General features: G+C 52.6%; 1 protein-coding gene across 3 annotated transcripts in view; it reads right to left on the reverse strand.

Annotated features, from left to right (window-relative positions):
• Positions 1 to 3,878: 3,878 nt before the first annotated feature.
• Positions 3,879 to 21,438, reverse strand: part of SSBP3 (single stranded DNA binding protein 3) — a 92,389-nt gene continuing 74,829 nt past the window's right edge. For 2 of the 3 annotated variants that reach the window (XM_064516235.1, XM_064516233.1), the window contains 13 exons: positions 17,345 to 17,425; positions 16,555 to 16,614; positions 14,318 to 14,384; positions 14,134 to 14,210; positions 10,551 to 10,615; positions 10,336 to 10,384; positions 9,612 to 9,647; positions 9,069 to 9,123; positions 8,093 to 8,163; positions 7,449 to 7,527; positions 6,983 to 7,011; positions 6,692 to 6,793; positions 3,879 to 5,860 (listed from right to left, as the gene is read on the reverse strand). In XM_064516235.1, the coding sequence (XP_064372305.1) occupies positions 5,831 to 5,860; positions 6,692 to 6,793; positions 6,983 to 7,011; positions 7,449 to 7,527; positions 8,093 to 8,163; positions 9,069 to 9,123; positions 9,612 to 9,647; positions 10,336 to 10,384; positions 10,551 to 10,615; positions 14,134 to 14,210; positions 14,318 to 14,384; positions 16,555 to 16,614; positions 17,345 to 17,425 (801 nt within the window). In that variant the 3' untranslated portion in view covers positions 3,879 to 5,830. The remainder of the gene's footprint in view (positions 5,861 to 6,691; positions 6,794 to 6,982; positions 7,012 to 7,448; positions 7,528 to 8,092; positions 8,164 to 9,068; positions 9,124 to 9,611; positions 9,648 to 10,335; positions 10,385 to 10,550; positions 10,616 to 14,133; positions 14,211 to 14,317; positions 14,385 to 16,554; positions 16,615 to 17,344; positions 17,426 to 21,438) is intronic. The other variant, XM_064516234.1, reaches the window with a different exon arrangement.

The raw sequence follows: 21,438 nt of genomic DNA on the forward strand, positions 1-21,438 counted from the left end.
TTAGTTCCCGAAGTACTTAATCAGTGAGAGTGCTTTTTTGGATCTGTAGAACCGCAGCTCTTCCGTGCCCCAGTAGTGGAAAAGTGACCTGTACATTTTGGCAAAGTGATGTAGCATGTGATACAAAATTTTGGTGCCTAGTAGCTGGTATTTGCCACTAACAAAACAAAGGAAGAATTTCTTCCTGCCATACAGAGTTAACTGAGCAGGCAGTGTATTCCTTTTAAGATGGGGGATTAGTGTGTTTTTTGTAAACAGAGGGTAAATTAGCTCCAGCCAAATGTGAAATGTTTTGCAGTTCTGCACTGCTGCCCTTCAGCACGTGGGAAGGAGTGGGACAGCCTGAGCTATTTTAAGGAGTGGAAGAGAATATTTCCAAGAAACTTGTGTCACTGTAGTGTCTTGCGTTGGAGACTGGTCTGTGCTGTGTGATCTTGTCTGACTGTCTGATAAACACCCCAGCTGCGTGTTCCAATCTCAGAAGCCACCGAACAGCTCTGCCCTGCTGATTTCAGAAACCTGATTTTCAGTAGTTGACAATCGCACCCTATAAATTGGGATGCATCTTCTGTAAATTAAATAATAATAATAAATCACTCAGTAGTCAGGAGAAAGTGCTTGAAGAGAGAGAAATAATCTATTAAGTGTTGTATCAGTCTAGATTATGTTAAATCTGCCTGCGCAAGGGATGCCTAATTCAGCTCATCTATTTAAATGTTATTTAAATCTGTAATCTGCACCTAGTTATTTAGGAATATGTTTTAATAAGTATAGTGGTTTGTTGAGGCTGTTCCGATAGGTATCCCTTTCTCAGCAGAGAGCCCATAGCAGAACTATGTTGCACAGACCTCACTGAACAGGTCTAGGCAGCAGCCCTCGGAGACTGTGTTTGTCCCCTCGCCCTTCCTGCTCTGCGTCGTTAGCCCGTTAGGGAGGCAACCCTGCGGAGCAGCACGCGCCGCGATCACAGCCGTGTTCCCGTTCCTGAGCAGCCCAGTTTCATGTGCTCGGGGCCTCGCCTCACGAAGAAAGAGTGCTAAAAAATTCACTGCTTGAGAGTCTGTGCTGCCAGAAATGAAACACCTCTCATGCTTCTAGTAGATGCGGGAAGCTGTGAGGATGGTCTACATGGACAAGAGCCAAAATCCCTTTAGATGTTTTTCCCTCTCCATGGAGAAAGTGGTATTAGGACAGGCAGTAGACTGGGAGAAAGTAAGTGAAGTTGGAGTCCTGCTTCTCCAGGACTGAGCAGACACAAAGCCAGAGCACAGAGAGGGTTGGATGAGGGGAGAGCAAATGGGCAGCTCTCAAGGACAGCAGAAGGAATGAGGCACTGGACAGTCAGCAGGGGAACAGGCTCACTTCAGCTACTGGCTTTGGTTACAAGAAGCCGTAAGAGGTCACTTCAGACTGGAGGGCTGTATGGAAGCATGTGAGACCTGGCTCAGGGCACGGCTGGTCTTACCTGCAGTGGTGGGAGAAGCGGTTCTCGCGCGTCGCCGGAACCAGCAGCTGTTCTTTGTCCTGGTTAAGCACCTCTGAAATCCAAGAGGGAACTCAAGGTGGGCAGAGTGGGGCTCCCAGCTCGGCACCCAGGAGGGACGTGAAGGTTGGCCCACTGTGGTGCGGGGCAGCACTAGATACGCGTTCTGGGAGCTAGGCAGCCTCTGCAGAGCAGCCACACTCGCACGGACAGCTGTGCACGTGTGGGGTTATAGTCTTTCCAAGCACATTATACATGATAAAGTTCCCCTGCTCAGTCCTCTCGTGTGACCTACTGGAATGAGGCTAGCTCAGGGAGATGGGAACGAGAGAAGGACAATGGGTCACAGAGGCACATCTGGGTTGGCATCAATAAGTTATAAAGACTTGTCAGCAGATGAATGGCATTACCTCAGCACAGACCAGGAGCCAGACATTAACTTTTAATGAATGGCAGTCAAGGGAAGCAGAACACGCATGAACAGGACGGCTCGAGTCTGCCATGGAGAGCTGGAGGTGCCTGGCTGCGAGGAGGAGATCTGCTGTTGTGAGCGGGCAGGAGATGGCACCAGCCTGCGCTGGGGGTGCACAGTCGGTCATCCGTCCTTCGCCAGAGCCCCTCACAGCTGTGCTCCTGGGTGTGCAGCCACCACCTCTGCCAGGATGGGTTCCTTGGGACTCGCTGAAAGAGCCAGCAAAGGGAGGAGGTACGGAAAGCCACCCCAGCAGAGGGGAGCTCCCGTCTGTCACCTGAGGATCCGCAGCTGCAGAGGGCACGCGTTGCCCTGAGGCAGGTGGCCGGTTTGCCTCAAAGCGGAGACGTGGAAGAAAAGGCTCGGCCCCAGGAATGATGAGTAATCAGTATTCTCAACATGCTCCTGCTTTGCCTTGTTTCCCTCTGTTACGAACAGAGACAAATACCTCCTCCTACAATTGCCACGCTGCAGTGACAATTCTAAGGCTGTCCCCCAGGGACCTTTGAGCACATTCGTGACAGGCTTTTCAGGCTGCTCCCACTCACTGATCTCCTATTTGAACTGTTTCAACAGGTATACAGGGCTCAGATCAAACATTTTGCGTGCTGAATCCCTTACGCTGTTCAAGGCAAGAATTGTTTCTTAAACACTACATTGCCTTGAATCACTCCTGGTACGAAATCAAACTCTACAGGCTGTGTTAATAGCGTTAGCAAGTACATGCCGTCCTCAAACCGGAACCCCTGGTTGTTCATATCCTCCTCCCGCATTTAATTTAATGAAAACTAATGTGGGAGACTATTATCCCTAGGTTGGGCTCAGGAGACTTTTAGAGGAGGGAACTTGGCAGTTTCTCATCTCTGTGTTTAATAAAATTAGCCTGTAACCCAGTAAGAACCACCAGGAAAGGTTTCTCCACGCCGTGTAATAAAAACACAACAGCCGGGAGTGCTGGCAGTGGTTCTGCTCGAGCCCGTCGGCTGAGCGGGGGCCGGGCAGCTGGCGCAGAGGCAGCCGGAGCCCTGCGGGGCAGGAGGCCTGCATGCAAGGCCTGTCCGGCTCACGTCGTGGGAGCAGCCCAGACCCGGAGCGATGGGCTGCCTCCCACCGCCGCTCTCACCCAGCACAGGCAAGAGCCTGTCCAGCAACGCAGCCGCTTGGTGGTGGAGGCAGATGCAAACTTGAATTAAAACAGGGTAGGGTGAGAAGATGGGATTGAACCCGACCTCAGAGGGTGCCAGCGATGCCACTTGGTCCGGGAAGCGTGCTGCCAAAGACACGTTACCCTCCAGGCCTTGGTGAGCCCCCCCGTTCCCTGCACGCACCAGCTAATTGCTCGTGGGGGTCGTGTTGTTTCCACACCACAGCTCATGCACCGTCTTCTGCAGAGCACAGAGGAATACAATTACACCGACCAAAACCAGCATTGTGTTGTGTGCTGAACCCATTTAAGACCATCTGCAGCATTAACTCAAACCAGGGACAAATCTGTGCAGGCAGCAAAGCTTGCAGACAGACCCCAGCTCTTCTGGCTTGCTCTGCTGCTTAATTACATGCTGATGAGCTCTGCAGGCAGGTTCATTTTTTTTTTTTTCTGGGTGCTTCCTAAACCCTCCAGACATGCAACGCAACCCACCGCGCACCTCTGCTCTGCAGGCAGCCAGTGAGTGACCCAACTTTTCCTGCTTCACATACTGAAGCAGGAAACCCGCTGTCAGGTCCTGCTGCCGGGATGGATCTCCTCCCCGATGCTCAGCCCCAGATCGCAGCACTCCCGGACGTCGGACAGCACGGCGAGCGCTCAGCCCAGATTTGCGCTGTCCGACAAGGAGGGGTCCCTGCTGGCGATAAACACGGCAGCAAGCAGCCTGCGCCCGGCTCTCACGGCACACACCAGGAACAAACGGCAGAGACCGGGAATCAAATGTTTATGTTGATATTTATTACAGCATGGGGGGGGGGGAGGAGGAGAACCGTTTCGTTCAAAAAAAAACCATCCCATACCAATGAAGACAATAATTTAGCTATTCATTTTAAAATACATTAAAACCGGTCCTTTCATTTCCTCACATCAGAACGAAAAAGAAAAAAGAAAAAAAAAAAACTGAGCAAGATGGAAGGCAGAAAAAGAAAAAAGTTGACCCCTTCTGGAGCCCATGGGCATCTTTGCAATGCAACAAATCTTCATTCGGTTATTTCTTATCATTACTTTTAAAATATTAACCTGACTGTAACTATGAGACTGACACCCTTAGACCCCCATCCCTCCCACCCGCCCTCCCTACCCAGCAACTTTCTACAGGTAAAGCACAATTAAAATGCCTAGGAAAAAGAAGGCAAACATTTAAAAAAATTCATATTACACACTAAAAAAAGTTTGTCATCTCATGTCTTGCAGTCAGAATAATAAAAACAAGCCAAATGTTCCCAAAAACATTTCAATGAAGGGGTGCGGAAAAAAGACATCCCTTTAATAAAACATTATCAACAGATATCGTACACAAACTACAATGTATAATAATTACTTTTTTCCCCTCTCTTATTTTAGAACCAGACTACAAGGTAAGAAAAAACACTGAAACAAGATACAATGCTTTCAATAATCCGCACAAGGGTCAATCCAGGGAGATAATATTTTACATAATATGATATACATGGAGCAGAAATGGAGATTTAGAAAAACAAAGACCAGCTACGGGGTAGTGTAATGTACAGAGATCCCAAAACGCCGGCGAGAGTCACTTTACACGGCTTGCCTGCTCCTTCTCCGCAGCCACCTCTCCCACGAGAAGGAAGGGCGTTTTTTGTTTTTTTTTTTTTTTAGCTTTTGATTCGTTTTATTTTGGATTACAGAGCGAGCCTACAGAATAGCAAGGATACATTTTAACAACAATAATTACGTAAAAAATATCTCCATCCAGTTCCAAATCATAGAGAAGTGAAACCCTGACAAGAGCACATCTTCAAAACAAAACAAAACAAAACAAAAAAAACCAAAAGACCAAACAAACCAAAGTTAGCTGGAGATCACGGTTTCAAAGTCCCAGGTCAGATTAACCCTTTCTTTCTCCTTTCTTTCGGTGGGTTTAAAAAAAATCTTTTTTTTTTTGGTAGTGAACCAGCTCAAGGACTCTCAGGAAGGGAGGGACAGAGACTTCTTCTTGTATTCTGAGAGGGGGGGAAAGACTAACACAGTGCATGCCACAGTCACAGAGAGTAAGATCACAATTAATTCGAGGATGTGATCCTATAAGGGGTCACCTGCATTAACAAGTTTGTAACGAGGTGGTGGAGTGTCTTCCACACGCAGATCTTGTTACTGGAGGAGGAAGCGTTGTGCTGCAAACGAACAAAAAAATAGAAGAAAAAGCAAAACCAAAAAAAAACCAAAAAAACAAAAACCAGGCCTTCTGAACGAAAACCACCATTGTAAACTGTCCAGTTTATTTAAAAAAAAATGACTACAACAGAGACAACATGAGATTTCATATCTAGACTAGCTTCCTGGTGTCGCACGGCACAAACATACAACAGGGTTCTGTTTTTGTTTTTATTTAAAAGAACAAAGCAAAGAGATTGGAGTTGGGTGCTAGAGGCTTCCATTTGTTTCCAAAAAGAAGTGTCATGTACATATATAAACCCTTCTGCACAAAGAAGGATCTTGTCATGTCTTGAAATATTTTAAGTTTTGTCCTTCATGTTTTATGGAATAAAAAGTTCAGCCTTTTTATTGCATGAAACTAAACCTGGGGTTTTGGCCCCCGCCACACGTCTCCCTGCCAATACACCTAGCTTCTTCTTGCATAATTCTTTGAGATCCTCCAAACGGCAGCTGACTCTCTTTATCCTGGAGAGGAGGAGGGGGAGGGAAATCACACACTCATCGTCATGCTGGGGGAATACTGCAAGAGAGACAAAGCCAGGGTGAGAAATCAGGCCGACCAGACCAAAATACTGAGCGCTACTCCGGCTAGGGAAAAGGGGGATATAAACGTAAGGCTTGGGCTTATGAAAACTATAAAGCAACATAATTGGATCTAATAAATCAGAAAGAGAGAATATGCTAGAGACTCTAATTTATCAGAACATAATCTGCTCTATAGCTTGTCTTTCCAGGGAGAAAATAACCAAAACAGTATGGGGTAAGAAGCAATTTAAAAAAAAATAATTAAAATGCATGCATGTATATAATGCTAATATAGTAAAAACGGGAGAGACTTCTGCATGCATACATAGTGCCTCAGCTCAGCGTGACCACCAGCCTGCAGGTCTCAGACACTGGCTCCAGACTCGAGGCGAGCACAGCTGGCTCCACCTGCACTGGCCGCTGCAAAGCGGGAGGGGGTGGCCACCGGCTCAAAAGCAAATTATTTTGGAGGAGCTCAAGCGGCTCCCAAGGCAGGGAGAGAGTGGAGGAGGTGCAGATCTAAGGTACTTGTCCCAGCTAGTCTCCATCCCGTGGGATCTTCTCCTGCTCCCTCCCTCCGCTCATTCATTACGCCCACGTGTTGTCATCCCGGCGAGGACGTAAGCTTGCACCTACCCACACCCGCTCCTCCAGCCGCCCGGCATAGTTCTTCCTCCCCCACTTTTTGGCCTGGAGCAGCTCACAAATAGCAAAGCCAAGGTCAAAACCCAAGGTTTAAGGGCCCAGGACTCCCAGCTCGCAGCCTCGGGCCGAGCAGCCGGCAGCCACCACCACCACCACCGCATCGGCCCCCGTGGACACTCACATTGTCATTTTGGAAGGAATGGAGAAAGTTGCCTCCCAGCTCCCCGTCGTCTCTTGGAGTGCCCGGGGGATTGCTAATGCCACTTATGTTGTTTGGAGAATTCTGGGGAGACAAGAAGGAGGCCGTGAGCGCGGCCCATCGCCGCCGCCGGCCGCGCTCCCAGCTGCCCCCGCCGCGTCCCCGCTGCCATACCGCCGGGTCCCGAACGCCCGCAGCGGTCCCACTGCCGGCGTTATGAGGAAGGGGGGGGAATTGCACACACATCCTCTGGCCACACACGAGCGCACTTACTTTTGGAAGTCCATCTATGTCTCCTGACCCTGCGAGGGGGGGGACAAAAAGAAAAACCTCACTGAGCGCGCAGCAACGGCCCTCGCGCCCGCCTGCTCCCTTCTCCCTCCTCCTCCCCGTTTTCAGCCATGGGCACTGCTTTGGACACGAGTCCGAGCTGGGGGCTGGAGAAGCCCAGGCTGGAGAAGCTGCCCTTCCTGCAGCTCCATCCGCCGCCCTGCTGCGCGCGAGCCGGACCTCAGCAGCGCTGCTTTCGGGCAAGGCGCCCGCCGCCGGCGTTTTCGACGTCGCCAGACGGCGCGGAGCATCCCCCAGCCAGCGGCACCCAGCGCTCGTCTCCGCGACGGACGCGAGTCTCTGGTCTGGCAGGGCTGTGCGGGTGACGGGGACGTGGGGGGCACCGGTGGGCCCGAGCTGCGCCCCGGTTCGGCTGCCCGGGCCGCGGTACCGCCGCGCCGGCGCTCACCTAACGATCCGTTCATGTGATGAGGCTCCATGCCGCCCATGCCGCCCATGGGGCCGTCAGAGCCGGGTCCCATCGGGAACTGCGGAGGGGAAAGGCAACAGTGCACAGGTGACCCCAGAGGTAACGCCGCAGGCCCCCGCGCAGCCGCAGCCGCTCCTCCGCGGCTCCTAAAACCGGGGCGACAAAACTGGCACAAAACGCCCTGGCGCCTCACGGGACACCCCCGGGCTCGGGGCGGCCGGGAGCTGGCTGGGACGCGGCTCGGGGCTCGCAGCCCCAAATGCTCCGCGAGGGAATCGGCCGTCCCGGCGCAGGGAAACACGGGCGCCGCGGCAGCGCAAAGGGTGCTCTGGGCCTGGCGTCCGAGGAGGACGAAGCCCGAGGCTGCCCGTACCCCTGAAAACGCTGCAGCTTGCCGGATGCGCGGCTGACACGATCTTGACCGGAGCAGCAGAAACGCCGCTCTTAATAAGCATAAAAAATTAACAAAGTCGCTGAAGAGTTAATCACTTTTTGATGGTTTGTTTTATTTCTATTTTGTAACAAATGGCTGAAATCAATTAAACTGCTTTACTCTCAACTGATGAAGTTAATTATGATTTGTTATGGTATCTGATATGTAAATTATTAGAAAGCAGACTTACATTCGATCGGCTGCCTGCAGGCGGTACTGGATTAATCATTGTGTAGATGTTGTCACTTGAATTTGTTGAATCTGTGGAACAGTGAAGCCCAGTAAGTCGGGTGATTAATTCATTTCTTAATTAAAACAAACTCATGCCACTTGAACTCATTCTTTTGTATTTTATCACCTAAAATTCCCTTTAAGTACCACCATTTTCTGGCTAATTTGTATTTAATGAAGATTCACAAAGTTTTTAATCACAGAAATTCAACTGTGAAAAATAATTCAACTTCTAAGGGGCAACCGCGGGGCCGGCTTGGCAGGGGCGGCGCAGGAAGATCCTCCGTTTGACACCTCGAAACCTTCCCGAGCGACGTTCCCGCCGCCGCGTCTGAGTTAAGGAAGAGATGGAGGAATACAGGGATGTCGCAGGGCTGCGGGGCGAAGGGGCGAGCGCGGGGACGGACGCCCTGCCGCGGGGGACCCAGCCTGAAATGTAGGTCAGGGCTCTCATGAAAATGCAGGAGGCCAAGGCGCGAGTCGCGCTGCCGCCGCGTAGCTCCACCCCTGCAGCCGTGGCCCCCGGCGCCTCGCCTTCCCTCCGCCCCCCGAAACCGGCCCCGGCCCCCGACACCGCTTTATTTTTAAGCCTGATGGTCGGTGGGAGGGTCAGGGGGAAGGCGGCTGCTCGGAGCACACGCGCTGCTTCGGGAGAAGCCAACCGCGCTGGAAACGCTTCCTTTTTCGGAGCGAGCACACTCGGTTCCCCGTCGGCCCCCAAGCACCGCTGACTCCCCAGCGCGAAGGCAGAAAGCGGCGTGGCCGAGCCCTGCTCCCCGGGCCGCCAGCGATGGCCCTGCCCCGCGCGCCCTCCCGGGGGGCTCCGGCAGCGAGGCCGACACAAAGGCCGCGGCGAACAATAGGCGAGCGGCAGCCAGCTCCTGCCCGTGCCACCACCACCGCTGCCACCGCCGCCACCGCCGCGGGGTCCCTACCTGCGGGACTGGGCATGATGGGTGTTCCCGGGGGGCCGCCGCCGCCGGGGGGACCCTGCGGAGAGACGAAACGCCCGTCACCCCGCTGCCGCGCCGCGGGAGGCCAGCGAGATCCTGCTGCTGTCAGCAACCGCCGCTCACCTTGGGAGTCGGCCAAGCATTAATCTCCCGCTAAAGCCTCCGCTGCGCTCGCGGAGCCGAGTGCAATTCTTTGTTTAAGCCTCGAGACAAACCAGGATTTCCCCCCCCTCCCCTCCTTTAAACCGGGAGGTGTTTGCGGGGATGCGAGCGTGGGGAAGGGCTCCTGTAAAGCCTCTCGCTGCCACATCGGCAAGGGAGGATGCCGAGTAAACACGTGGCATTTCAGAGGATTTTCGATTCCCGTCTGGTTTAAAACATCTCCCCCCCAGGCTAGACCTGAGGCCACCCGAATGCGCCCCGGCCGCGGGACGGAGGTGCTGCTTCGCGTCCCCGTGCGCACGGGAAGAGTCACCGAGCCGTAACACCTCCCTTTAACCCGACAAATTAAGCTTAAGGACTTACCACATATGTACCAGGCGATGAAGAAGAGTATGGGATCTACAGACAAGAGACGGGCGGGTTTAGCCAAAAAGCAGGACCAGCTACGCGGCTAACATACTGCCTGCGGCCCACGCGGTCCACCCAAGGCTCAAATTAGGCTGAACAGCTACCGAGCCCCGCCGAGGCCTCCTAAACGCCCGAGGTGCACAGCCACCGCTTCACCCGCTCCCCCAAGCCCCTGCTGGGAAGAGGACGCAAAGGCAGAAGGATGGTACTGGAGGAAGACGAAGCGTGTTTTGGAGCCCATCGGGCACCTACAGCCGCTCCGTGAGCGGGTGCCTGCAGAAGATGCCGTCTCCTGCCTTCCCCAAAGCGAAGCTGCCGGTTTTGGCCAAGCGCTGCAAATGAGCAAACCCTCCCCGCCGCCCTCGCTGCACCCCAAAGCCGGGGGAGCAGACCAGAACAGGGAGGCTGCGCGTTAGACACAGAGGTAACGACCAAACGAAAGGGGAAAGAAAACCTCCTCTCGTTAGCGGGACTCGCTTAACGACACGCCCAGGTGAGGAAGCTCTGTCTCTTGGAGAGGGTGGTGCACGTTTCCTCTGGCGCGCGGCCACCTCCGGCCCGTTACAGCCCTCCCCTCCCTGTCCCGCGGTGACCGGGGAGGTCCCCAGAGCCACCCCGTTCTGGGACGGCCACCACCAACCCTGCTTTTGCCCAAAGGCAGGGACAGGCGGACACTTACTGAGTTAGCACTGCTGGGGTTGGGCCATGGTCTGCCAGCTCCTGGGCCCCTGCAGGTAAAATGAAACAGAAAAAAGCTCTGCTTATGTCCCTCACGGCCATTCCCCCCTCCCCGGCACACGGAGGCAATGAAGAGCAACGCGGTTCCCAAAGCCACATAAAGTGGGAGGCTGCGGGCGAGTATTCACCGGGAAAAGTATCACGGATTGGCCTTACATGTTAATTCCAGGCATGCCGGGGCCTAAAGAGTTGGGTGGAGGTCTCATCCCGCTGCCGTAGTTCTGCAATGATAACCAAGGATCAGTCTACCATAACGAGAAGGGAAACCGGAGAAGGGAAAAGGAAAGAGAAGGGAAAAAAACAAACAAACAAAAACAAGAGGGTTAGTTTGTGAAAATGAACTCCGACTAAAAAAAAAAAAAAAATTAGATGATGATGAACATACAAGCAATCGGCAACTGCAAAAAAAGGAACCCACCAGGGCGCCTGGCTGCGAGACGTAGCTGCAGGCAGGCACACGGGGAGGGAGGCCAGCTGCACCCCACCAGCGCCCCGGCGGCGGGGGGAAAGCCGCCCCCTCCGCTCCCGGCCCCAGCTCAGCTCCCGGCCCCGGGGCACGAGAGGGACGCGCTTGTTTTTGCGGGAGAAAACAGGGACGGAAGGAGAAAAGCTGCTGCCGCTGCTTGGATGATTATCGCTGCAGCGAAATGAGGAAGGAAAAGGATGCCAAGAGCACAAACACTCTTAGGAGCTTCCCCGAGCCAGGAGAGCATCCTGTTCTCCTAGGATTACGTCTGGAGCAGGGTAAAAAAAGCAAGGTTTGTTTTTGTGTTGCTACAGAGCTCTCTGCTTAAATCCTGCCTGCAGAGGCGTGTGGCCCTGGAGCAGCGAGGCCGGCTGAGACGCGCCGGACCCACGCAGGCTGCTCCTCCTCGGCTCCAGAAAGGGCTCAAGGAGGAGGAGGAGGAGGAGGAGGGCATCGGGATGGGAAGAAGGCACAGGACTCGCTGACCGCCCGGTTTCCGACCGGGAGCGCGGCTCCTCCGCTGACGCCAACTCCTCCCAAGGCCCCGCTCCCCGGGGCGAGCCAGCCCGCCTTGCCACCTGCGCTGCGTCTTTCTGAGCGGTATTTCACTCATTTAGGGAAAAACGGCCAGGGCGGGAGAGGGGGATCGCTGGGCACGTCATAGTTTGCAGCTCCCCAGAGGGCTCAAACCTGAATTTTAAGCATGTCCTTGAGCGCTGTTGACCTTTTCCCGGATTTATGCGCACACTGACGTGCGCTGCTCTGCTGAGGGCATCTCTAAGTTCGGGTCGAGGAGGCAGGAAAGGCTTTCCCCAAATAAACTACTAGCACGTCCTTGACTGATCAAAACTCCAGCCATTTACACCGAATAGCAGCGGCAAACCCCACGTGAAGAAGCCCCTCAGCCTTTCTAATGGGAGCAGAAAGGACGGACACGAAGCCATCCGAAAGATGCTCGCGAAGGGCGGCAGAGAGCTGCCGCCGCGCCAAGCGACCCGCACGCCGGGCTCCGGCAGGACGCGAGCGCGAACCAGCGAGTTATGAAACCTTTTAATAGGGGCACGATGCATCTAATCCCGGCATTGCTAACCAGGGCCTCCGCACGCAGAGGTAAAACTACAACTACCAAAGGGAAAAAGCGGCGGTGTTAGGTTGTAAGAGATGATTAACAACCAGCGGATAAGCGATGGTTGTTGTCAGGACACCAGGATATCCTGGCTGGATACTTTGCTGCCATTTGGAATAACTTTTAGGTAATGTTTGGGAAGGTGCTGATGCAAAGCTGTTTTTTCTTCATTTTAAAGGTAGCTGGGAGGCACTGGGCATGCAGGGTGCTATAGGCTGATGATTTTGGTTCAATATTTTTGATCATTTCTTGCACACACTAACGCTCTCGCGCCCGTCGCTGGATCGCTTCGGAGAGACAGCACCCCGCCAGCACCAGATTGGGAAGCCAATACATCCGTTTACGCAGTTGCACTTCTCGAAGGGAAGACTACATTTTTAAAAAGCTCTCTCTAATGTACGTACACAGGGAATGGCAGAGTAAAAAATAAAGCTCCGAAAATTTCACAACTCTTCTCGTCTCCCAGACCTGCCACCATCCCACACAGCGCTCGGCGCAGCGCTGCCGCTTCCAAGTTTCACGGCAATCTTTTCAAGTTGGAAGCGAGCAGCCGCCTTCAGCCAAACCGCGGAGAGCATCCAGAACCTTCCCGGCACGCTTTTCTTGGCTGCGGCCACTGCAACAAATGCCATTTTTTTTTCTAATCCGGCTTGAGGGAGCGCTGCAAGTGCAGAAGCAGCTCGCGCGTCCCCGGCCACCCCGGCGCAGTCGGATGGTGGCCTTGGCCGTGAAACGCTGCTGGTGGCGTTTTCCCCTCTACGACGGCTCTGCTGGATGCCCGGCCCGCGGTGACGGACCTGCAGCTATAATCTGGGCTCTCCTCCCTTCTCGGGCTCACGTTAAGAAGAAATGACACAACTCTTTTTTACGCAATACTCGTTTTTAGCTCAACAGTCTCAAGGGGAAAAACAAACCCGAACTCGAACACACACACTCGGCTCTGACAGACTGATCCTAGCACTGCAAGCTCGACGTAGGCGACAATGCAGAGAGGATAAACCTACAACCAAAATATGGTAATCTGTTTTTCAAGTCTCTTAGAAGGAACAAACACAAGTGAGTCAACAGAGCAGCATGCAAATTCGCTTCTTAAAATGAATCAACAGAAAGACGGAATATATTAACCTAGATCTGCTTAATTTAGAGTTTACTCCTCCTTGGGCTGGCTCTCCCCTCCCTACCTTCCCTTCCTCGAGTAACTGAAGCAGGATTTGGTGTTACTGCAGCGTAAGAGACAACTGTTTGTTTTAGTTTGGACTACAGATCTGTGAAATTAAGTGGAGGGAGCTATACTGTTTTTCCAAAGTCAAGAGCACACATATAGAAAAACCCCACTCAGACAACCAAAACCAGGGCAGGCGTCTTCACTACGAGAGCAAACGAGCGCTACAGTGTGCCGAATGCCTGGGAAAGGGCGGGAGCTCCTGAAACACACCTGCAGGAAACGGAGAAAAGGCGACAGCACTTTCCCACAGCTCGCGGGGCAGCAAGCGAGGTGCTGCTCTGCCTATCCTCTCCCTGGGGTGGAAGTGCCGAGGGGCCCCATCGACTTGCAAGTGAGGTTTTCGCTACAGAAACCACCTTTCCTCCTAAACTGAACAGCTCGATCACACCAACCTCTCTCCTTCTCCTCCTACCCCTCAAAAAAAATCCAAACGTGAAATGACTAAAATAGCAGAGAGCTCCAGAAGTCTGCAGAAGCGGGCAGCAGAAGGAGAAATGAGCAGAGGAAAGAATTATTCCCCTGCTAAAGGTATCTTTCCATTTTTATTTATTTATTTTTAATGTAAGCATCCTTTCCCTTTCCTGCTGTTAGGGTCATAAGTATTTCCCAGGCACATTGCGTAATGCACTCAAACGCTACTGCAGGCTCGGTGCTAAGTGGCATCCCCTTTGACTGAAGAGCAAGAGGGGGTTTGCAATACCCTTAATGAGGACGTGCAGCTTTGAAGACCTCACTAATGTTAAAAGGAGGGATTTCCAGATGCAAGACTAATGTAAAATGCATTAACACTAATGGGGGACAGGGGGGAAAACTCCCAGCCCTTTTAGCCCCCAGAGGTTGTTCAGATGGTGTTTGGCTTTTTCAGAGCCGTAAGATGCTATTTGGCTCTGGACGGAGGGAGAAATGCTCCGCTGAAGTTTACCTGTGGACCAGGACCCATGGGGCCCATCCCTCGGGGAGGATTCATCCTTTGCATGGGTCCGCCCATGTTAGGGTGCCCTGTTGGGAGGAAAGCAGGCACGTTATACGGGAGAACAGCGTACAGACCCCAAAATAACCGCTAGCAGGGAAGGGGGACACGTTCGAACCTCCTTGGTTGGATTTACCTTGCTGTCGCGTGGGATCCATCGAATTGGGCAGCAATGGCTGTGTACCAGGAACGGCCCCCGGAGGCTACATATTGAAATAAGGGGAGGAAGATAAAAACAAACAAACAAAACCCCCCAGAACTAAACAAAACAAGACCCCAGAACAAGACCCCAGGCTAATCCTGGCCAATATGCAGCCCACGCATACAGACCCAGCTCAAGGCTTCGCGCTTTCCAGGGGTGCTGGGTTATTTGGCGCGCTCCCCGCGATGCAACGCCCTTCGTGTCGCGGCACGACCTGCGGCCGCCTGCAAGAGCTCCTGCCTGCCTCCCTCGGGATCGCTACCGCCCCGGACGTGTTGCTGCAGCCTCCTGGAATTTGCCTACCTTTGCTTTGATAGCCCTCCTGCTTTCTCTTGCAAACACCCTCTAAAAAAACCCAGACCAGATGCCACCGTTTCCTCCCTCCCCTTCAGCCTGCAAGCAGGCAGGCTGCAACCTCCTCCCTATTTTTGGAGCCGAGGGGAAACCCCGGGCTGAGCGGGGCAGGAGCGTCAAAGCCAGGAGCGAAAGGAGCTGGGCAGTGCCGTTTCGAGGTATTTACATAGCACCGTGGCCAAATCATGTTTGTTAAAGTGATTTATTTGCTAACGAAGGGGAGACGCTCCATCTGCGGAAGATTAGCTCCCAGTCTTCCCGATGCGCTCGGGAGCGGCGAAAGCGGCCACTTACTCCTGTAGTTTTGGCTCCGCTGCTCCCCCCTCCCCAAATCCCCCTGCCGCAGTATCTCCCGCTGCTTGAGCAAAGCATAGCTGCAGCCTGGGCGCCTCCAGCCAAGCCAAAATTCACCCAATCTGCCAACGGAGGACAGACCCTAACAGCAGGTTTCTGGCAGCTTGGAAGATGGGAGGCAAGCGGAGGATAAACCAAGGCTGCTGAACTGATGGGTATTTAGCCTTTTGCTCCCTAACTTTCCTACCTTCCTGCTTATTGTTTTTGTCCCCCTGGATGTGGGTCTCGCCAAGGCCTGTGCACGTACAAACCTGTGCTTTTGTACGTGGCTTTTCAGGAAAAAACCTTCTGATTAGCTCTGGAGGGAACAGTAACGCTTGGGAGGCCGGGAGTTCCCAGGGTGCCCTGCCGAGAGGCAGCCCAGGGAGCAGCGCCGCAAAGCCCACCCCGTGCTTCGCCGGGGGCTTCACCGACCCCGCGCTGCGGGGCAACTCCGGGACCCGCGAGGGATTTCTGCGAGTTGTCCTCGCAGCGGGACAGCCAGGCCTCAGCTGGCTAAGTGTCACCCCAGATGTTCGCCTGGCAGGTCCCAGTGACATGTCTCAAACCCAGAACACGATAACATGGAGAACGCTGCTCTACCACGTCCGCTCGCTACCTCGCTGCCCTACCAGTGCTGTTCCTAGTAATAAGAGTTATATACGAATAGCAGCTTTACTTGTAACAAGTACGAGCAGAAAGCAAGCTCCCACGGTAATCTTTCCAAAACACTTTGTTTCTAAAACGAATTACACGCTACTTTTTGTTAGAAAGAAATTAGAGGAAGCCTGTGATTAGGTTGTTGCTGCCCAGATCTTGCCAGCACGGTTTTAAACCTCATAAATGACTAAACTTGACATGACGGTCTTAGTGTATGGGGTGGAGCTCTGGGTTCACAGCGGCACCAACGAACTGTCACTGTTTTGGCTGGGATAAGAGGATAAACCTCACCCCCAAAATTCAGGCGTGACCTGCGCCACCTGAGCTTGCAGCCGAAGGAAGCGCTGGGTGAACCCAGCTGCAGGGCCATCTCCGTCGCTTTAATTTCTGATGGTCCCAGGGAAAGCGCGCACGGGGCGAGCGCTCGCATGGTCTCAGCCCGGCACGGCACAAGGTGCCTCCACCAGCCGTGGGACCCCGGTGGGACAACCTCCGAGGAGCCCAGCGCCGCGGGAGACCGCAAAGGCTGCGCCGCTTCAGCTGGAAGCTCAGCGCGCGAGAAGCTGCTGGCAAGGGGAAGCAAACGTGGCAGGCGCTAGACTGACATTTACTCCCCGCGCGCGGCTGCGTCTCAGCAAACGGCTGCTTGACGCTTAATGCTCCACCAGCAGCAGCGAGCAGGGCGTCTCGGGGAAGCGGTGACACCTCTCAATCAAACGCGGGCAGCGTTTCCAGGGCCTCCTCGGCTGCCTGGTCCTCGCCCCGCTTCCCCCCCCGACGACGCCCCAGCAGCCCCCGGGGGGGGAGGGGAAGGGGTGCAGTACCTGGTTGCCCATCCTGATGGGGGGCCGGGGACCTCCTGCGTAGCGCGGCGACATGAAAGGCTGCAAGTACACAAAAGTGAGTTCAGCAAGGAGCGGCAAGGAGACAGCGCGTCCCACGCAAAGGCCGGTTAGACTTTACACATTTGTCTGCAGAAATGCCTTTTTAAAAAAGTAAGTTTAAATTCCAAAAAAAAAAAAAAGAAAAAGTGTTCGGAGTCCGTTTTTCAACGTTTTCCGTAGATTTATTACTGTTTGAGAGACCATCTGACATACTTCGACAACACTGCACGAGGCTGTTAAAATCAGCGCACGGGAAACCCTGAACATTAGATACTGTCCAAGTTTAAATAAATAATAATAAAAAAAAAAGTGGCAAATAAGCACATACAGACACGCACAAAAAAAATCCCCAGTGCTAAGTACCAAAAAAAGAAGAAACACTTAAGCTACTTTTTGCAATTGCTGCTACTAACAGAAGGTTAAAAACCCCCGTGAAGTCAAACTTTGCAGGCTGCCTCGGGGAGGTAAAATTGTCTGATACCCACGATTGACGTCTCAGTCCGTTGTCAACTGCACACACCAAAACTGGGAGGAAACCAACATTTCATATCGGAGCTGGGGTGACCACGAGAGAGCAGAAAAACCAAAGCCAGAGCATCTCGAGGGGCCGGGGAGCCCCGGCAGCGGATCCGGCCCGGCTCGCCCGCCGCCCGGGAGGCTCGGGCGACGTCCCCGCGTGCCGACAGAGCCAAATCGAGCGCCCGGCCCTGCACACCGCCGGGGTCTTTACCTGACTGTGGGGTCCCATCATGCTGTTAGGGTTGTGAGGTGGAGGCTGTGCGTGTGGCGAGGGCTGTGAACCAGGCGGTCCCTGTGAGGTCAGACAGCAGAAGGAGGTTATGGATTAGCACATGAAAGCGCAGAAAGAGCAAAAAAAAAAAAAAAAAAAAAAAAAAAGGATTCGCTGGTGGAGCTGTTTTGTCGGGAAGCCAGTTCTCAAGGCTTTTTTGTTTGTTTGTTTTTTCCCTCCTTTTCCGTGAGTTGCTGTTCATTTTGTAACTAAACAGTGAATAACGATATATGCAAAAAAAGAAAAAAATCAGAACATCTGTCAAAGTACAGCAGCCACATTACAGTAAACGGTTCAGCAGTTCAACCAAGGCGGCAACGATAAACACACCGGGCTACACTTCGCAAGGGCGTGCAGCGAGAGCGAAAAATAGGCAGGAGAGGACCAGAGCGGTTGGGGAACACAGAAAAACCCCCAGACCAAAAATATTTTTTTCCTCTCTCCTCCCATGTTTTCCCGAAGGTAGGAAACACCTTCCAGGGCTTCCTTTCTGACCCGAGGGTCCATGGTGTATCCGAGATTGTAAAGCTAGGGCAGAGGCTTAAAATTTGATGAGAAGCAGGTCCCACATCCGTGCCGGGCGCTTTGAACCCAGAGCCGAGGTCGGCTCGGAGGCACGGACGGCGCAGCCCAACCACTTGTACATGCAGGGCCGTACGGTTACCCTTTAAGGATGCAATAGCCTTCCCCAAGATGAATTACCTAATGATGCAAGTAAAATTTCTTTTGAGTAAAGCAATACTAAAGATGTCTGGGGGAAAAAAAGAAAGATTAGTTCATGTAGGTTTTGAACACTGCAATGCAGCAGTTTCTGACATTTTGGGGTTGAACGCCCACTTTTCTCCCCCCCCCACTTTAAAGCACAAAATGAAAGATTACTTGGAAAAACTGCGAGCCTGGTGCAGGAACGTACTGGTGCATGTTAACATAAGGGAAAAAAGTATTTTCGAGTCGAAGAATGTGTAATTGGTAGAGAAAGCAAAAAAGCTTTGTGAGTACGTTATGCGAAGCAATGGCACGCTCCAGGAAAAGGCTCGGGAGCAGATGTTCTGTACCTGCCTCGTTACTAATTTCAACAAGTGTTCGCCTTCTAGCTGCTGCCAGCAATGGCATGGTTTGTTACCATGAGCAATTTTCTTAATTAACAGACATTAATTAGCCATTTAGCAATTTTGCAAGCATTTGTTTAGCAGCTTTCCTAAACATGAATACCACTGTGATAATGGTACTGATTAGAGGGTCCCCTAATTAACAGTACAGGGAAGGAAAATTGAAATCACATAAATTAAAAAGGGAGGGGAAGTTAATGAAGGCAGGACATATTTGCACCTGCAAATCTTTTGTACTACGGAAACTTGAGTGCAATGTAAATAAAGTAAGAGGATTTTTTTTCTCGCCCTGAACTGTTACGCAGAGTGATGTAGCCAAACAGATTTAAACAAACAGCCTCCTGCCAGGCTTCCAGATACAGCGTAAGTGGTCATGGAGATGCAGTCACGCCATTGCACAACTTGCTCTACCGCCTCTTTTCCGAAAAGGCGAACAAGAGCGGTCCCTGCCCCTCCGGACACCCAACTCGCTTTGGTGCAAGGGGAGTTTGCATGCCCAGGGAGAAAACCAGACCCGGACCCCGCCGTTTTTAATGTGCAAGAGAAGCGCCGAGCCCAGAAGGGGTGAACAAGGCTCGGACTACGAACAAGGTCCTTCCTGTGCATCGCAGCTACGGGATTTGGGGTAGGGAAGAAGGGCAAGGATGAACGAGCAGCACAAGGTGGGAAGGACAAGCCAGGACTCTCCAAGGCTCCTCCAGTGCCACCAACCCATGGGGCGAAAGATCCTGCGAAACGCGTGCTTGGTGCCCCAAAATTTCTTCTCTGCACGAGGTCCTTTTTCTCCGTGCCCCAGCGCTGCGGCTCGGGTTTGGAGGAGAGCTGGGCCCCACGTGCCCACGGGCGAGCGGTAGGATGAGCACATGTTGCAGGTGCTGGAGATGTTCCCTGTCCAACCGAGGGGCACGAGGGTGGGAGGTGGCATTTTGGAGCTGCAGTTCAAGCCTTCAAAGCAAGCAGTGTTTGTTTATTTTAGAGAAACTGGAATAAAAGTGTCCATAAAGGAAACACCAGCATTTTCACCGGGGGAAAAAACAAAACCGCACAGCACACAGCAATTAGATCTTGAGAGCATCAGATGTTTGTGCTCCTGAATGCATTACGGGGGATGCGTCCCTGCCCTCTCGCCTCCAACACGCCGAGCGGGGAAGAGCCCTGTCCTCACCGGGAGCACGCAGAACTTTTTTCCCTAAGCCGCTAGCGTTAATTAAAGGCACGAAGAGATCAATCTGAGCATTTAAGACTGATCGGCAAGCGCTTTAGGGCAATTCACATCTCCCAGTTCCTTCCCGCGGAGGGGAGTGGAGGAGGTGAAGCGGTCTTGGATTGCATCCTCCCCGCACGCTTCCAAGCACACCCTCGCTCGCTCCCCTCGTGCGCCGCGCTTAATCCCCCGACTGCTCACAGTTTGCCAAAATACAGCGGAGTGCAAAGAGCAGCAGCGGTTAATTGATTCCCGGCCAAGAAACTCCGGGCCGCCCCCACCCCTTCGACTTCCCCGGCAGCGCAGACAGTAACGGCCTTGTGCAAGCTGCGAGCACGCGAGAAATAGTAACGCGCTCCCAGGAAATTCAAGACTTTATGAAGCATTTTGTTGGCAAGCGGCACAGGGCAGTAAACAGGCTCCTCACGGTCGCATTACCCCGCCGTAGTAATGCTCCCGACAGCTACTTCTGGCTAATGTAACTGCAGATGTACGGCTTGTGCAAACATCTTGGCGACTGCTGCATGCTCCCTCAACTCGTAATGCAGCAGGGGAGGAGCTGCAAGGGCCTTTTCCTTTTTTTTTTTTTTTCTTTTTCAAAACAGCAACAACAAGAAGCATCTGAAACGTTCGCGACTTCCTGCCTGCTACCCTGGGGCCGCTAAAGCCACGCTGCGGGGACAAAATCCGCCGCTGCGGCCCGGCCCTCCGAGCACTCCCGGCCCCGCTGCAGATGGGCGACGTGCTTCTCGGCCAGAGACGCAGAACATCTGCGTGCCGTTACCTCTGCGAACATCTGCAGATGCTACACGACCAAGGCTGCCTTTCAGCTGAGGATGCCTGCCCACCTGAATGCTTCAGCATCTATTTAGGAGGCAAAGTTACAGGCTGGAGCTGTGGCTTCAGGCTCTTTGCAGACTCGAGCAGACAGCCCAGTACCCATCTACGCTAACTGCCCGTTTCCTTGGACCACGTCAACTGGGAACGCCTTCAATGCAGAGGCAGTGCTGGCAACGTTGGAGATGTCTGTTCACATCAGCCTTCCCTGTGTTTTGGCAAGCTTTGGTTTAATGTGTTACATGGAAGGTTATTCTTTACCTTCCTTCAGCTACCTCAAAAAAACCCCCAACCCAAAACATCTAAAGCAGCGTTAGAAGTTGTTTCAGATAGCTCTAGGTTTTCCAGCCTACCTGTCAAACTCATCTCTATTTAATTTTTTTTCCTCTTTACTACAGGGACTTTAAAAGACAAATTTGGACTTTTAGATGACAGAAGTTTGCTGCTGCTGCTGCTGCTTTATACCCGGAGTTTCCATGTGATCAGATTATTTCCACTCTGTCTTTCACGAGCTCAACTTCTCAAAGTTCTTGTAAAATATTAAACATGGAAAATTGCAGCAGCGATCATAGTTCTGCACGTGTCAATTTATGTTTCCAGAGTAATTCACCACAAATGGATCATGTTTTATGGGCCACATACTTTCAGCTAATGGTGGAGTTTCGGTATTTAAAAACATTTCCAAGTACCTCTGGGGGTGGCAGAACGATGCAGAACGGTATAAGGAGACAAAGCATTGATGCAACAAGACACCAACAGCTCAGAGTTAGCAATAGGAAAGTGTCTCGCATTTTAAAAACTGTCTCTCTCTGCCTACCGGTTTCAACATTAGAACGTACCAAGATAAATTAAATGAACATTAATTAAAGATTAATTAATTTTTA

This window comes from Dromaius novaehollandiae, chromosome 8 (genome assembly GCF_036370855.1).
Source record: "Dromaius novaehollandiae isolate bDroNov1 chromosome 8, bDroNov1.hap1, whole genome shotgun sequence".
Taxonomy (NCBI): domain Eukaryota; kingdom Metazoa; phylum Chordata; class Aves; order Casuariiformes; family Dromaiidae; genus Dromaius; species Dromaius novaehollandiae.